The sequence below is a fragment of the Leptinotarsa decemlineata genome, unplaced genomic scaffold (assembly GCF_025532065.1).
Source record: "Leptinotarsa decemlineata unplaced genomic scaffold, Ldec_3_MD MMD2_tig00001719_RagTag_RagTag, whole genome shotgun sequence".
Lineage (NCBI taxonomy): Eukaryota > Metazoa > Arthropoda > Insecta > Coleoptera > Chrysomelidae > Leptinotarsa > Leptinotarsa decemlineata.
Window position 1 is genome coordinate 11098636 of NW_027412569.1, and position 17234 is coordinate 11115869.

The 17234-nt window shown below is 36.5% G+C and overlaps 1 protein-coding gene across 3 annotated transcripts in view; it reads left to right on the top strand.

The window, feature by feature from the left end:
- Nrx-1 (Neurexin 1) overlaps positions 1-17234 on the top strand; it is a 208289-nt gene that overhangs the window by 100200 nt on the left and 90855 nt on the right. For all 3 annotated transcript variants that reach the window (XM_074176497.1, XM_023171873.2, XM_074176498.1), the window contains 2 exons: positions 8744-8893; positions 14789-14949. In XM_074176497.1, the coding sequence (XP_074032598.1) occupies positions 8744-8893; positions 14789-14949 (311 nt within the window). The remainder of the gene's footprint in view (positions 1-8743; positions 8894-14788; positions 14950-17234) is intronic.

The following is a 17234-nucleotide window of genomic DNA, read 5'->3' on the forward strand; positions in this document are numbered from 1 at the left end:
AAGATTTATTTTCAAAAAGCAAACATAAAAGTTCAATTTCAACACCCCGTATCTCCGAAATGAAGTATTTTCGGACACAAGTTCATATAGACTTTTTTTCTCAAAATTGTCTCAGAAATACGTCACTTGAATATTTTAACGTACTCATGTTACATCCTGTATATAATTTATATATCATTTCCATGATCATCACATCACGAACGTAATTGTTCAAGAACTATTTTGGTCTTTGTGCAAATGTCTCGAGCTTTGTTTAAATTTGCACAGTACTCCAGTCCAACTGAAATTATCTCGTAGCGAACTCCGTATACGAAGTAGCCTCTGAGACGGACGAGTATTGTTTTATTTGCATCTCATTGGTTGGAGCCGGTGTTCGGGATGACTCAAGTAGAAATGTCTGTAGTTGCTATAGAAATTTCATGGAACAAAGGGGAGCAATTATTCTAAGTGCACCTGACATTGTTGTGGTAAGAAGCACAGCGAGTCGTTCTCAATAGTCGAACTGGAATAAGGAAATGCGGTAATTGGGTCCGTGCCGGCGAAATGGATAGTTTGCATTGGAGAATCTGGAGTGGTTGTTCGAGATTTGCTCGAGGAAATTTGTATGAATATGCGCCAACTGTATCGGATGCCGTTAAATGTATCGGTATAGCTGCTCTATTTGATTCACAAACAAAATTATTCGAAACAGTATAATAAAGTGTCTGAATACCTGAATTATTGAGGTTTCCAAGACTAGAGGAGCACGAATGTTGAAGTTTCTACATCCTTAGAGATATAATTTGGTGCTCAAAATTACTCGAGATATTGACAGTAACATACGGTGATTGTACAGCAGAAAAATGTTTACTAGTGGTATAAGTAAGCGCTAATTAAGATGAGATCTTGATGCACATTCAAAACCAAATTTTACTCGCTCCAGAAGATAGCTATCGGTCACACAAACTGATTTCGATAGTACGTTGGCGAAATGTGACTTGAGTGTGCGAAAACTTTTAGCAGAGAACGATTTTACGTTTCTGCACTGACTCATCTCATACAGATAAGTTTTTTCAATTTAATTCCACTCAGCTGCCGATGACCACGCTCTTTGAATCTTTCGATACTCATTCCATCCTTCTCTGCATCGATTACGTCACAAGTTTCTCTCTCCCACTCTCCGAAACACACCTACCTTGAGTTGGATGTTCCACAAGGTTCCGATCGGATGTACGCGCTGTACGGGCGGTAGGTTCTGATTGGTCGACTGGGTGCGGCAAAAGTGAAAAAGTGGGGATGTTCGGAAGTGGCGCTACTCCTACTACTGCAGTGCATCAGGAGTTCTTCCCACATGGTCGTACGGTCAATGAGGATTATTATACGGAGGAAGAGTCCGATATTGTGAAAAAACAATAAAAAATAAATGAATACTTTGAGAAAAATAAAAATCACCTCTTTTTTGGAAAAGAGTGGTATATGGCTCGGAACTCCGGAATGTTTTTTTTATTCACTCGATCATCTGACTGCAACAGAAAATACTTGTAAATTGAAAACAGTATTTTTTTGGTAATCAGTTTTTGGAACTTCCATCGTGACAAAAACATAAGTATCTCTTCTTTCGTAGAAAAATTGGGGTTTTATCTTTCGAAATTATCAAAAAAGAAACTGGTTGTTGTCCATGTGAGTGAAATTTTCGAATCAATAATTTTTATAGTGCATTTCAATCATAAATAGGCATTCAATATTTTGACTGTGAAAAAAATCCTGAAGAACCTCAACATAATGAGGAAAACATATTTCTAAGTGGAAAACAACCATTTGTTTGTCACCTCTTGCTCACAATGACCCGTATGTCAAAAATTTCAAATAGAAATAATAATCCGGGTCTTTTTGTATTCAACTTTCTAATATCTCAGAAAAGACAAACGAAAAGCAATATCAGAAAAAAAATGTAATACTGTTTCGAGTTTGTATTTAATTTGGATATAGAATGTAGAACCTAACATTAAAACTCACTCCATCAACTCTTCAAGTGGAGCACCATCAACTTGAAAACAATAATATAAAGGATCGTCTCTTTGTCCTGTCTTACATTCTGAAAATTGTCAGATGTTAGTAGTCTACACCATCTGGTAATTTCTTCACACAAATTCACACAGTAGTTGGCTGATTATAACCATTTCCATGAAAAAAGTCTGGTGGGGTTGAATCGGGGGATCTGGGTGGCTATTCTCTTCCCAATCCATCACCAAGACTGATGTTCGCGATGAACTGCCCCATCTCGTTGGAAAACTACCCCATTCCACAATAGAAGATCTATCTGGATGGCGTTGTTACCTCTAGGTATAACCAGACTATCAACCAAATAGTATCAGCGATGAATAATGCAATACCGTTCAGAAAGTACTGGAGACGATGCATTCCTATGCTAACTTTGCACTGTAAATACTTTTTTACGCCATCTTTCAGTAGTCAAATTGAAAATGATTCGTATTATTATGTATTTCCTGCATATATTTCGTGTGGATATGACATTCCACGTAATAGTTTCGACATTCAATGTATTCCTCGTGTATTATCACAATCTCGCGTTTCATCCATATCCCTAACCTAAATTATCCCACCGAAACAAATTGAATTTCATTCGACACCCCAATTCCAGAAACACTTCCGCCGTAATGACATAATTGTAGGCTGTATTGCTCTAATCACCTAAAGTTCATTCAATTATGATAAAGAGCCATCACCCCCCCCCCTCACCTACACCCCAGCCGACAGCGTTGGCCCAATTCGAGAAAGTAGGGCGTGAAGAAGACTTTGGACCCACGGGAACGATATCGCTTGTCTGCCACCCCTCACACTGCAGATGCTCGTTATACGGGGTTGTTCAGGAATAATGTGCAAACAGTATCAGTAATGCGTGGATGGATAGCTGCTTTTCTATTTGGGATACGAATTTTAAATTAGGAGGGTTTTCGGAAAACACTGCAGATGGAAGGTGTTCAATGTTTGTCATTTTTGCATAATTTGGATTGTTCATGGATTTGCCTTCTGTAATCCAGTGCCTATTTTCCAGATAAAACATAGCAATGAGCTTGTTTTATGATTTTTGGTTTACAGTTCATTTGGTAGTGATTTCAAATTGAAAAATAAAGTACTTCGTTCCAGCTCTCTAAATAGCTTTGTTTTCCCGTAATTAATTGATAAATATCAGGTTTTCTAGGCCCGTGACGTCACAGGCCTTGCCCCGCTTCTTCTTCGATTGATCAATAGGAACAATACAAATAATGAACATTGCCAAATTGTGAAATTCACGGAGCGTATAAACAGTTTCTGATTCATTCGTGATTCAAAGTGAAATCACACACACTTCCGACAACTAAATCTAAGAAGAAAGTGTAAGAAATGCATTGGAAGGGAGAATTAATTATACATGAGATCCAAATAACATAAAACGCAATTGAAATGTTATTTTTGAAATATCACCGGCAGTAGATATTTTCATGTTTATACAGTGTCACCATTAAAGTGCGCACCATATGAGAAACTTTTTTTTTTGAGAAGTTTCAATGAAGTTCAACTCCAGCACTTGTTTGTGCTTTAAATTTAACTTGAAATGATGCGGCCAACTGCGACTAACTAACGTTCAGTGTTTGTCAAATTCAACTTATTTTTTTGATGAAATAGTGCATTTCTAGATCGAATTTAACAAAAAGTTACTTGAAAAAGTTGTGTCTACGGCAATTTTATATCCATATCCTAAATTTTATGCAACTAGGATAAAGTTAACGTTTTGCTTATTTTTGACAAATATCCCCTTTATTTTATAAAAGTTCGGTTAATTGTCATCAATTCATGTATACATAAGAAACTCATCATGGAGTTTAATTTTTCTGATACATTTTTACTCATACGAACATTTTTAGGGAGAAATTAAAAATTTGCTATAAAAATTTTAACATGACTGGTGCAAAGTTTCAATCACTATTTTCTTAAACAAACCTTTGATTTCGAAAAAGCAGAGGTAACTAAAAAAATTGCAAATCATTTCGATAGAACTATTATTATTATTATAAATTTTGAACAACAATAATATTATAGAAAATACAAATGGGTACAAAAAATTACTTATTGATCTAAATGAAGTTGTCAAACTCTTATAGCATACATACAATTTTTTACTTTAATGATTCACTTGTTATTAAAATGGCATACACGAATGAGAAAATGGCTGATATGCACTGCGTTTAAGGTCTGTCGCAGGGGAATGGGTTAGAAGCTTCTACAAGGATTGTGGTCGCCATCGAGAAGTACGAACACCACAGCTTGAGGAAGCTGAAGAACAACCTACTACAAGTACCAGAAAGATTGCTTTCCAGCTAAATGTTGATCATATGACGTTATTTCGAATTTTAAAGGAACAACTCCTACCCTTACCATCTTTCTGAACCATCTTGAATTTTGCAATTGGATGCTGGAAATGATTAGAAGAAATTGTGGCTTTCTGAAGACGATAGAATTCACAGACGAATGTAGTTTTTCTCGGGACAAAATTATTGATTTTCATAATTACCACATTTGGGCTGATGAAAACCCTCACGCTATTGTCGAAATCAACCATCAAGATCAGTTTTCTCTTAACGTGTGGCTCGGAGTTATTGGGGATGATTCAATTGGGCCTCATTTTCTACCTCCTTGATTAAATGGTGAGGCATACGTTCAATTTTTAAGAGAAGTGCATCCAGTACTGCTGAAGGAAGTTCCTTCGGGCATCAGAAGGGATATGTTTTTTATGCATGATGTGGCTCCCGCCCATTTTAGTCAAGTAGCACGTCAGAATTCAACTGAAACATATGCAAATCAGTGGATAGGTCGAGGAGGACCTCAGAACTGGCCCGCTCGATCCCCGGATCTCAGTCCTCTCGATTTCTCTATTTGGGGCCATTTACAGCATTTGGTTCATCGTACTCCTGTTCGCGATGTAGAGGACTTAAGAAACCGCATCACCGATGCGTGCAGGGTAATCAGAGAGACTCCAGGAATATTTGAGCGAATACGTGGCTCAGTGCGCCGACGTCTAGACGCATGCGTAATGTCTGAAGGTAGACATATTGAACATTTACTATGATTTCTACATGTTGTGCGTTTTGTTATTAATAAATTAGTTTTCTTTATTTCCCTTTAATCGTTTAATGCAGGTACTAACTACAAAATAACAATTAATCCAGTTCGCATTCATGACGATGTATCTCTGTAGTTGTTCGTAAAATAATTTTTTGCTGCGAACTGGTTTATTTTGGGCAAAAAAAACCAGGAGACATTTTTTGTTTAGAATGAAACAAGCTATCGGAAATAAATTTTTGAATGGTAAACAAATAAGACAAAAAGTTACATTGGAAATAAATTTTAGGGGTCGCGTTTTCCACGCCTTACAACCATGTGGTAAACCAAATAAATTACTGGCTAAGTGTCTTTTTGGTAGTACAAAACGTCAGATTAATTTCAATATTGTAACTTTTTCAGTGCCTGTGAAAAAAATTGTTATACAAGTTTTATGTACCCCTTTTAAGGAGATGTATCTTAACAAGGGATGCTCCAATGAAGTTTCTTTATATGAAAGATCCTTTTTTTTCGATGAGGAATCACCTCCTTGAATGTTTTACACTTATTCAGTTACACCCCGTATATTACGAGAGTATAATTTACAAGCAGCATGCAAATAGAGAAATATTAGAAATTATTTACCATGCATATAGTACATGATACAGAGAAACTTATACTCATGATTCCAAAGCAGAAAAAAACATATTCTAGGGATGTTTGTTATATCCAGGACCAAAGTTATACAATATGGTCCAAGTAGATTCAAAACGATCCAAAGTAAGGCATAGGCCAGTGAGCATAGCCTAGTGAACCTTATGTCCATGAAAAACTGAAATTCACTGTATTAAAATTGATAATTGTAGTATAGGGTCTTTCAAAAAGGGTTTCCGTACTTTTTTAATTGATAACGGCGATCTGTAAAATCAGATGTCAATTCGGTAAACGTAACAAGCGCTCCGCCCATTTCATGGTGGCCATAATCGTACCGAGGAGACTACACGCAATGTACTGGATGAATATGAGTCCACTGGTTAAGTAAATGATCGACCAACACCCGTAAGTCGACGAAACGCAAGATATGTCGAAAACACCGCCACTGTCTGTGAGAGTGTGCAGGAGAATCCAAGGCACTTGACTTGCTCGCAAGAACTCGGCCTTCCACAGATCACAACTTGGCGAATTTTGCATCGTGACACTTGAGAATGTTGAGTATAGAGTATGGTATGTATTAGTATGTACGCTGACTCTCATCGTCAACGCACATCACACTGCTGGAACTTTAGGTTCAACTTGAGCACGGTCTACTACTCTGGATTTTGCTTTTTCAATGCTCACAATCATTCAGGTTGAATTAAATTATTGATAGCTACAAGTGACTTCCATTGCAGAACTAAATTCACTCGATTCAATGCTGTTAGTAACTCCAGGAACTAACATAGTGGTACTTATTTCGAGTGCTTCTGATGAATGGAGAGCCTAGTAATCCATTACAATCTACAATCCTTCATGAAAACTTAATTGAATATTTTCCGTAATACACTCCCAGAAAACGCAAGTATCAACCTCTCATGGCAGACAATCTTTCTTTTTCGAGTTTTCGTGCCACATATACATTTAAATTGATGAAAAGTCACGAATGGTAACCTTCAAAATGCAGATGAGCTTTGTTAACGTGATGTTTGGAATTCGGATCACCATTAGTTGAGTGTAAAGAGGATGTGGTTGGTTGTTATGTTGACCCATTTAGTGCTTTTGACGCGGCTCTCTAATAGCTCTCTTAAGCTGGGGTTTTGGAATAGATTAATTAAGGCCCATTGAAGTTCTGAATTCTCCGCAAGGTATATGAAATTGGTCGGTTATCAAATTAGTTCATTCAGTAATGCATTTGTCATTTCTATTTCTGCTCCGATAATCCAAATGATTTTTCTTTCATTAAAAGATTTTTCAAAATAATTTGGATGAATAGTGAGTTATGAAAAGACCGTTCATGATGCTAGCTGTAATCATGAAAACATGATCTGCTGACAGCGCTCTTCCAAGAAATCTTTATCTGGACTTGCCGAGCTATGCTCATATTTTATCCATTATGTTCGTTACTCTTTCTGGAGAAGGTCACCTCAACTTGTTCTTTGGAAAGTAAATACTTTTTGAACCGACAATTTTTCATTCCAGGTATTTTACTGGCGCAGTCAGTAGGATCGATGTGGTCTATAACACCAATAACGCGTTGATATTCGGAATCATTTTCAGATCTATCAAACTGGTACTGATTCTAATAGGGATGATCATAAAGAGACAAAAAAAGGGTACCATACCCAAATGACTCCGTTATTTTTGGACGGACGAAAACAACTCCGTTATTTTTGGAACTTGAGGAAGGAAGAGTTATGTTATCTGTTAGCAGATCATGAAAGCATGATCTGCTAACAGCGCTTTTCCAAAAACAATCCTTATCTGGACTTGCGGAGCGATGCAAACCATTTCAACTCATATTTTATCCATTCTTTTTGTAACTTTTGCTACAGGAAGTCGTTTCGACTCGTTCTTTCCTTAAATGGATGCTTTTTGTGAAAGCAATTTTCCGTTCTGAGTATTTAACTGGCGCAGTCAGTAGGATCGGTGTAGTCGTTAATACCAATAGCGTTGATATTCGGAATTGTTTTAAGATCGATCAAATCGGTACTGATTCTTATAGTGATGATCAGAATGTCCGAAGAAGATGAAGAATGAAGAAAATATCCCATAAATCGAAATTGTCTCTTCCGAACAAAAATGACTCCATCACTTCTGGAACTCAAGATGGGAAGAGTTATGGAACGACCATACGTTCTCATAGTTTGCTGTTCTCATGGAAAGATGAACGATGCATACCGTTTCAACTTATATTTTATCCATTCTGTTTGTAACTCTTGCTAAAGAAAGTCGTATCGAGCTGTTCTCCCATAAAATTGGTCCTTTTTGAAAAAAAAGTTTTCCGTTTCTAGTATTCAACTGGCGCAGTCAGTAGGATAGAGGTAGCCGATAATACCAATAACGCGTTGATATTAGGAGTTATTTTCGGATCGATCAAATCAGTACTGATTATGATACTTCCGAGTATTCAACTGGCGCAGTCAGTAGGATTGATCACATTGGTACTGATTCTAACAGTAATGGTCAGAAAGAGAAGACAAAGGGTTATTGTCGTAATCAAGAAACAATTCAATGTGAGATTTCCATTTGACGCGACACGACTTTTGCTATGCAATAGCATCTTCAGGCGTCACAATGCATCACATTATTGTAACGCATGGTTAGCGTTTCGCCTGGTACAATATATTTATATGAAATCCCATTTGGAAATGTATCATAGTTCATGTCCCGATGACGTCAACTTTGTCGCAATTCCTCAAGACGAGTAAACCTTTATCTTGCCTCAAATTTTTTCCTCTTTACGATAACTTTCACAAACATCAGCCGACAGTGAAGGTGATAGACATTCCAAATTATCCAAATGGAACTCCACAAGTTAATCCCCTCACGCCCCCGTGACGAATGTCTCTTAACGTTCCCCGCCTCTTATCAGGGACACAAACGAACTAAAAGAACGTCTTGACAGCCCTGACAAACGCTTCAAAGGGAAATTTCCCGAACGAGTTAACAGTTTATTGTTTTGTTCCAGATAAGGCCCCGTCAGAAGCCGTCTTCCGCGGTACGGAGTTTCTATCATACGATCTCAGCCAGACGGGGGGAGAGCCCATCGTTAGTGCTCAAGATTCCGTCACCTTCTATTTCAAGACGAGGCAGCCCAGCGGATTGCTTTTTTATACGGGTGAGTACTTTTGCAAGGAATAATGAGGAAATCCGGCTCGAAGGACCAGAAAGTGGGAATCATAGTTGTGATGATGAAAGAATACACGTGCGTCGTCAATGAAATACGTGAAAAATACATTCTTCTATACAGAATTTTTTCTTGTACCAATGAAAAACGAAGACAAAACAGATAAAGTTCACTTTTGAGCAGAGAAAGTTACTGTTAGTACTATGATGTAATATATTCAGTACATCAGAGATATACAAGCGTGATTCGTCAGAATTTTCCACGACATTTTCTATTCCACCGGATTTATTGATTTCAATCAAAATATATCTGTAGGCAAATGTGTCGGAGAATGAAATATGGAGTGTATTTTATGTAACTGACTCAAATTTGTTGAATTGGGTTACTTTTCAGTGGAATACAGTTGTTGCTGAGACTTCGAGAAATTACTTTTCTCTTCGCAGTCAACGCACTTACCACTGATGATACCTGCCGCAGTAGCGGACAAAACGTTTTGTTCTTCAGTAGTTCAAGCGGAGTCAACTCAGGTAATCTAAGTGGCCATTCTGTAGAACCTTCCCTACATATTCATAGAGCCAGGAAGTTATTATGCCACAGTACTACTGAGAAGGAGTTTCATCATGTTGGAAAACAACCCCTTCTCTGACTGATGGGGGGTTTGGTATTGTTTGGTATCACCTAATTATTCAGCAAATTCAAGTCTTATTCACCTTCCAGGTTTGCTTCCTAATTAAATGACCTACAATATGGTTACTCAAAATTTCTGCCGAAGCATTTAATTTTGCTCCCTTACTTTTCTGTTTTTTTGTTCTATCAGAGAGGATGTCTTTTTTTTTTAGAGTAAAGTTCGCTAAGGAGGAACTGGAAAATTTGCATATGCAGAATAGTGAATGTTTCCACAAGTGAAACTTGCTTTTATTTTTTCCAAGCACTCTGAAGAAGTGAATCAAATTTGAGAGTCTGATATTTAACTCAAATAATATGATTGTCTAGCAATAAACTCGAGTGATTAAGATATAACGTGAACGACCGACAGTTATGCTTCAGCAGGAACTGAAAACTTCATTCAAATTTGAATTATGAAACTGGCTGCATATATAAGTAGAGTCGTTTAAACTCGACTTCCTGTGCACTTCGTTGTAATTTCGCTGCTTTTCATTGCTGTTTCAGAGAATATTCCAGGACTTTTCGCTCTAGTGTGAAATATAAAATTATATGGGCCCTTTAATTTTTATCAGGCTCGCTATATAGAAAACAGTCTTTTTTATTTTCTAGACTTTATTTCAGAAATAAACGAGGATATTATTCCAGTGAAGCATTTAAAATCGTAAATCGTAATCGTAATGACATAAGCTAAGCATAGAAGATAGAAGATCGCCCTTTGATCTTGTTTCTGAAAGCCATATTGATGATTGCTAAAGCTGTGTCCTAAGCTCGCCAAATATTCAAAGATATTTGGGTTCACAACTTTCTTCATAATTTTTGATATCACTGATAGCAAAGCATCTGCTATATGGTTATTTAGAAGCTTTTTCTTTCCCTTTTTAGGCTGAACGCAAGTAATCTTCCAACAAAAAGAAATCAGACCCAAAATCCTGCTGCTGCATGTGGGAAAAAATGATCGGCTGTCACATTCTTCAACTCAATTAGCATACCACCTATTATAACTGAGATTGGTATGCTTTAACTGTAATAATAAAAGTAGTATCTTGAAGTCTCATCAACGTCTGGCTGAGAAGCTCCGTATTCACCCGTATTAATGGTAGTAGGTAGGGAATCAAGGAAAGTGCCCTCTCCTGATTGGTTATTACTCATGTCAGATTGATTTGATTCGTCAACGTTTTTGATATGTGTTTTGCTGATAAGGTGGTACAAATCCAATACGCATATATACAGACGGCTCAAAAACCAAAGAAGCCTCAGGATGTGGAGTGTACTCCAGGTCACTAAGCCTAAGGATTAATTGGAGAATGGGAAAAAATACCAGCGTGTCCAAACAGAACTGACTGGTATCTCAATCGCCACAAAAGAAATAACCAAGAAAGGAGTTTCTGGCAGAAACATAACAATCTGCACTGACAGCAGAAAAGCCCTATTAGGCTTGAACGTGTTACCTCAGTGCTAGTACTATAGTGCGACCAAGATTTAGCCAAAGCCTCGGTAGATATAACATCACCCTGAGGTGGATTGAAGGGCAAGAGAGTAGTAAAGGTAATCGCATTGCCGACTCGTCAGCCAAGGAAGCGGCTGGACTAAGAATTTTAGGACCCAGTGGCACCTACAGTTTGATAACTTCGACAATTGCGGAACAAGCCAAATGTTACACCCATGCTCAATCCATAACGAGATGAGAAGGAATGGGCGACCCTGAGAAGCTGGCGCCGAAGAAATATCTGGCGATTACCAGGAAAAACCTATACTCAACAGTAGGATTTCTGACTGGCCACTGTCAGCTAAGGAAACACCTACATAATCAATCCATGAGTTATCTTCAATAAGAGAGTGTGTGTTCGGCGAGTCTTGGCCTGCACCTACATGAAGGAGATGTCTCCTACTGACCTGTCCACCTTCCTGGTAAGGACAGGATGGACGATGACCTAGGAGGACAACTCCTCAGGAGGAGTCACATGTGGGCTAAGTGCTGTGGATTCACACTCACCCTCCCTACTCTACAGATACAGATACAGGGTGACTAACGGAGATGTAATCCAGTTCAGTTTTTGCCTTCTTCGAACTGTTCAAATGTCACAACATTAAGACTATTCAGAAGTCACTCCGTATTTACTGTCTATTCACTATACAGGGCTTTTCATGATGAGCGTTAATTAGCCGTTTCTGGCAAACTATTCAACGGATCAACCTGAAAATTCCACAGTATGCATAAGTTAATATGACCTACACCCGTAAAATATTTTAGACGAAGCGGCGTTGTCGCTTCTACTATAAAGTAGCGGCTCCTTTGATTTTTCAAATGGAACACCCCGTATATAATATCATATAATGATTCATTATCACTTTGTCAACAAATTCATATACTATCTTCCTATACCTATCTATTACCGTTTAGAAGATATAAATTAATTTCGATATTTTTTTTACCAAACATGAACTTTTATAAATGCTGATAATCTTGAACTCTCTTGCACTAAAACGATCAAATTTTAAATGGAGTGGAGTGATACTATGAGGATCTTCACTGCGAGTCATATTTTCATTTGCCTCATACAGGGACAAAATGCAGATACTTTGATCTCATGAAAAAATGAGTGGAACTCAATTTTTTCAAATGAAACACCCTGTATATCTCAACATTTTTGAGCTCTACATCCAATTTTAGATCAACTTTGTTCAGATAATACTATTTCTATTTTGAACTGTTTTCGAGAAAAACTGTTTCAAACGGAAATTGACATGGTTTCCTTGTTCATCACTCATTTTTGTAAAACAGATTTCGTTTGATGTTTCTCAATTAGTCACAGATAATACAATGAGAAGATAATTATTGAAATACTCCTCAACCATCGAATGAAACTTCTCTTTAAAAAATAGTTTAATTAACGCTGAAACACGAACTGAAAATAATAAACCCATAAATTAATGAGTTAATTTAATCGTCAGTGTATTTCAGAATATGTTCAAACACATTTCCACCTCTACTTGAACAAACATGTAATCTCTTCAAAAGATTGTCATGTGTAGCGCTTCTGATCAAGTCTGGAGTCAAACTATTGAAAGCAGTTGTAACTCTCGATTTCATATCTTCCATTGTTGTTATTGAAGTAGAGTAAACCATATTTTTAATGAAACCCCACACGAAATAATCTAATGGATTGCCATCTGGTGTTCTAGGAGGCCAACGAAAAGGTCCATTATTACCAATCCATCTGTCTTCGGAGATTTCGGTTGAAGCTTCGCTGACTGAATGAGAATTATGGGGTGGAGCACCATCTATTTGGTACCATACACGTTCTCTTCCTGGTCTATTATTTAAAATCATTTGAATTCCATTCCTCAGTAAATCATCATATTTTGATGCATTCATATTATCACCATAAAACTCGATATAGAAAATTGACTCATTCTTTATGGCACAAAATACATTGAATTGCCATCTTTCTTGAAAACCCCTTTGGCGGACAACATGGGGATTTTCTGGCACCCAATAATGACTGTTGTGTCTATTGAAAACTCCATTTTTTGTGAACTTGGCCTCATCTTTCCATATGATATTGTCAAGGAAATGTTCATCCTTTTGAGTCTTGACAAGTAACCATTCAAAGAATTCCACTCTACAAGGTAAATCAGTCTCTTTCAAATGTTGGACACAGTAGAACTTATAGGGATGCCATTTATGCATATTAAGAATTCGAAAAATTGTCACATAGGGTATACCTATCTTCCTTTCAGCATCGTGCAGAGATGCATTTGGAAATGCATGAAAGTATCCCAAAACTGTTATACCATTGTCATCATCATCCATTTCAGTCTTCTAACGAATGATTTTTGGACGGAAGGTTCTATTCAACCTACAGTTTTTTAGTAGTCGATTTATCTCATTATTATTCGGCTTCAAAAGTTGTGGATATCTTTCATGAAATACTCGGCATGTTCTACTTGCAATTCTATTGCTCTCACCATAAATTATTAATAAATTCAAGAAATCTTCATTACTGTAACCTAATTTTGACATTATTCCATTATAATTGGTAGCTATCACAATCAGTCAAAACCACCAACGAAAGTCTGACGTTAAATAATTGGTTTATTTATTTTTCCAAAGCAACCTATTAAAAAATATTAATGTGTACTGTTGTACGTTAGAGACCAATACCTTAATGTATACAAATTGTAACTTTTTCTAAGGTAGGTACATACCAATTTCAAATTGACTGATCTGAGACAGTTATAAAACTGGACCAAAAAGAAATATTACTAAGTATAAAAAAAATGTTGAATATCCAAAATAAGTGATGAATTCAAAAAAAAGAGCAAGAAAACCACGTCAGTTTCTGTTTGAAACAGTTTATCTCGAAAACAGTTCAAAATAGAAATAGTATTACTCAAACAAAGTTAATCTAAAATTGAATGTAGAGCTCAAAAATGTTGAAATATACAGGGTGTTCCATTTGAAAAAATTGAGTTCCACTCATTTTTTCATGAGATCAAAGTATCTACATTTTTTGAAGACCCTGTATGGGGCAAATGAAAATGTGACTCGGAGTAAAGATCCTCATAGTATCAATCCACTCCATTTCAAATTTGATTGTTTTAGTGCAAGAGAGTTCAATATTATCAGCATTTATAAAAGTTCATGTTTGGTAAAAAAAAATATCGAAATTAATTTATATCTTCTAAACGGTAATAGATAGGTAATATAGGAAATAGTATATGAATTGTTGACAAAGTGATAATGAATCATAACATGATATTATATACGGGGTGTTCCATTTGAAAAATCAAAGAAGCCGCTACTTTATAGTAGAAGCGACAACGCCGCTTCGTCTGAATTATTTTAGGCGTGTAGGTCATATTGATTTATGCATACTGTGAAATTTTCAGGTTGATCCAATAAATAGTTTGTCAGAAACGGCTAATTAACGCTCATCATGAAAAGCCCTGTATATTTGCGAAAGACTCTAAAACCGTCTAGTGATAAAAGATAACTTCTGTCATCCACTGATGGTAGCAATCGTCTATATCAAACAGACTTGTTGCCTTTTTTGTAGATTTTCAAAAATGCGATGACTTTCAGGAAATAATAATAATGATAATAAATGGTCTTTATTTTTATCTTGGCGGAGTTTAGCTTATTGATTGAAGAAACATGACATATATGAGTAATAGAGATTTCACTGAACCACCTGTAGAATACTCCTTTTTTTACAGGGGATGGTAACGATTACCTGAATGTTGCAATAAAAGACGGGTGTCTCAGTCTCACCATGGGATTGTCTAATGGAAAACAGGAGATGCAAATAAAGCCCAACAAAGTACGATTCGATGACAACCAGTGGCATAAAGTCAGCGTGCATAGAAGGATACAAGAGGTGAGTTATATGGCCGGTACATACTATTAGAACATGTAAATTGTAGTGGAAAAATTACTGAAACACTTCTTAATACCGTTACGGACAGCTATATACTCTATAGGAGAATATATGTTTGGTAAATTGATTTTGTGAAAAACTTCAATTCAGCATGAAATATGTCAAAGCTATTTCCCAAAATTTTTGGTAATGTTTGATGCACAACGTTTCGTCTACACCTGCGGTTGATAGTTATAGTTGCCCCGAAAGAAAATAAATCATTATTGGTTCGGGTCTCCACTTTAAATCATTGGTTAAGGGTGTTGCTTTATTCGAATGTTGAATTAAATGACTTGATGCCAAAGGAATTGAGTGCAGATAGCTAGATTCTGTTGATGTTAATTCTTCCTTCCTTTCAACTGAAATTGTTCCAAAGTTTATGAATTTCATTTCTATTAGTTCCAATGTAGTTTTGAATAGTAATTCGGAATTCTGTCGAGGAATTGAGACTTTTTGAACGTGAAAACATGAATATTTTCTCTGGATGCATATTGCGCTTACTGCTGACTTGTCAGTATACCTCAGGCGATGAATTTATTCGTGCTCAGGAATCCACACAAACGAAGACAAAGTTTGTTTTTCTCCTGTATGAACCAAGATAAATCAAAGGATCATATTGCATTTTCCAACAGTTGAATGTGGAAGTAGTTTTAAAATTGCATGTTTACTTCAACTGTTGTTCAACTGAGTTCAAAGACATTGGAAGCTATTGGGAAATTAAATAAGCAGTTCGGACTGTGACAAAAGTATATCGGTCAGTCTATGTGAGTCATCAAAAGACGTTTCGAAGAACATGCAGCACATATCTGATTTATGAGACCACATAAGTCTGGTGTTGCTCGAAAAGTCTCAGCAAACGGCCATACAATCAATGAACAATGTAAAAAACTGTTGGAATCGGCATATAACACTGAATTATTGTATGCTTTTGAAGTCTGGACATTCAAAGTATGACGTGAGGATTATAAACACTATCAATGGAATGGATAGAGTTAGGATTGGGTCTGTTTATCTCCTGAAGGTCCAACTCGGTTGATGAAACGTACATCGAGAAGTTTGTTGCAGTTCTGATGTTTGGGAATAGTATTCCTGTGATAGATATTCCAGAAGGGAATAATGATACTGAATTCAGAAATGAAACTCTTTTTTGAAAAGTATCAAACACTTCATTTTTGAATTGAAGGGGTTATATTTTTAGGAGTGATTAATTTTTTGCTGATGCTGTTTGGAATGAATAGAGTTAGGATTGTTCATTGATTCTATGGCCGTTTGCTGAGGCTTTTCGAGCAACACCAGACTTGTGTGGTCTCCTAAACTAGATATGTGCTGCATGTTCTTTGAAACGACTTTTGATGACTCACGTAGACTGACCGATATATTTTTTGTCGCAGTACGCACGGCTAATTTAATTTCCCAATAGCTTCCAAATCAGCTGGGATTGAATCCAACTTGGTACTAAAGAGCCTTGGGGCAAGTGTCTTAGGGCTAAACATTATACCAGTTAGGATGACAGTGTTCCATGTAAGTGCAATTTGCCACCATTCATTTAAAGTAGAACTCATGTGAATGATATCTGATTTTTAATTCACAACGAATGTTTGAAATACAAACTGAGTACAGGAAAGTATCTTCTGTATAATTCAGTATTCATATGAAAGTATTTGTTTCGAAAGAATTTTTTTTTCGTGTAATTCAATGTTTATATGAAAGTAGCTGTTTCAGGAGGACTTTCTTTCAGTTTGTGTCAGAAAGTTACTTATTTGCATGATCTACACATCCATGTATAGAGTTATTTATTTTCACATTGATTACTTCCTTCCTTTCTTTGGAAAATTCCCCCATACTTTTTTTTGTATAAAGTTGGAATCCCAAAAACAGTTTTGTTTCCTGCTATGAGTCTTAGAACATCTGAACTCGGATGAAAAAAAATTCCTTTCATTTCTCAGGATGTTTACACCACTTTATTTCTGGAATATGTTCTGCTCCGCCAAATAGAGCAAAACTGATTTAATTTCAACGATGTTTTTTCAGCGTCATCCTCGAAATGAATCTTTTTTCCGGAACGATCATTCTGTTATCTCTGAACAATATTTTCCAGAGCGTTACACACTACTCAATGTGATGAAAATTATCCGAGCGTAATCATCCTTTGGAAGTGCAATATTGCTAGTTCAGGGAGTCCTATCGCTAGATATCAGGTTATTATTGAAAAACTATGCACTTGAAGTATCAGAAGATGAACAAAA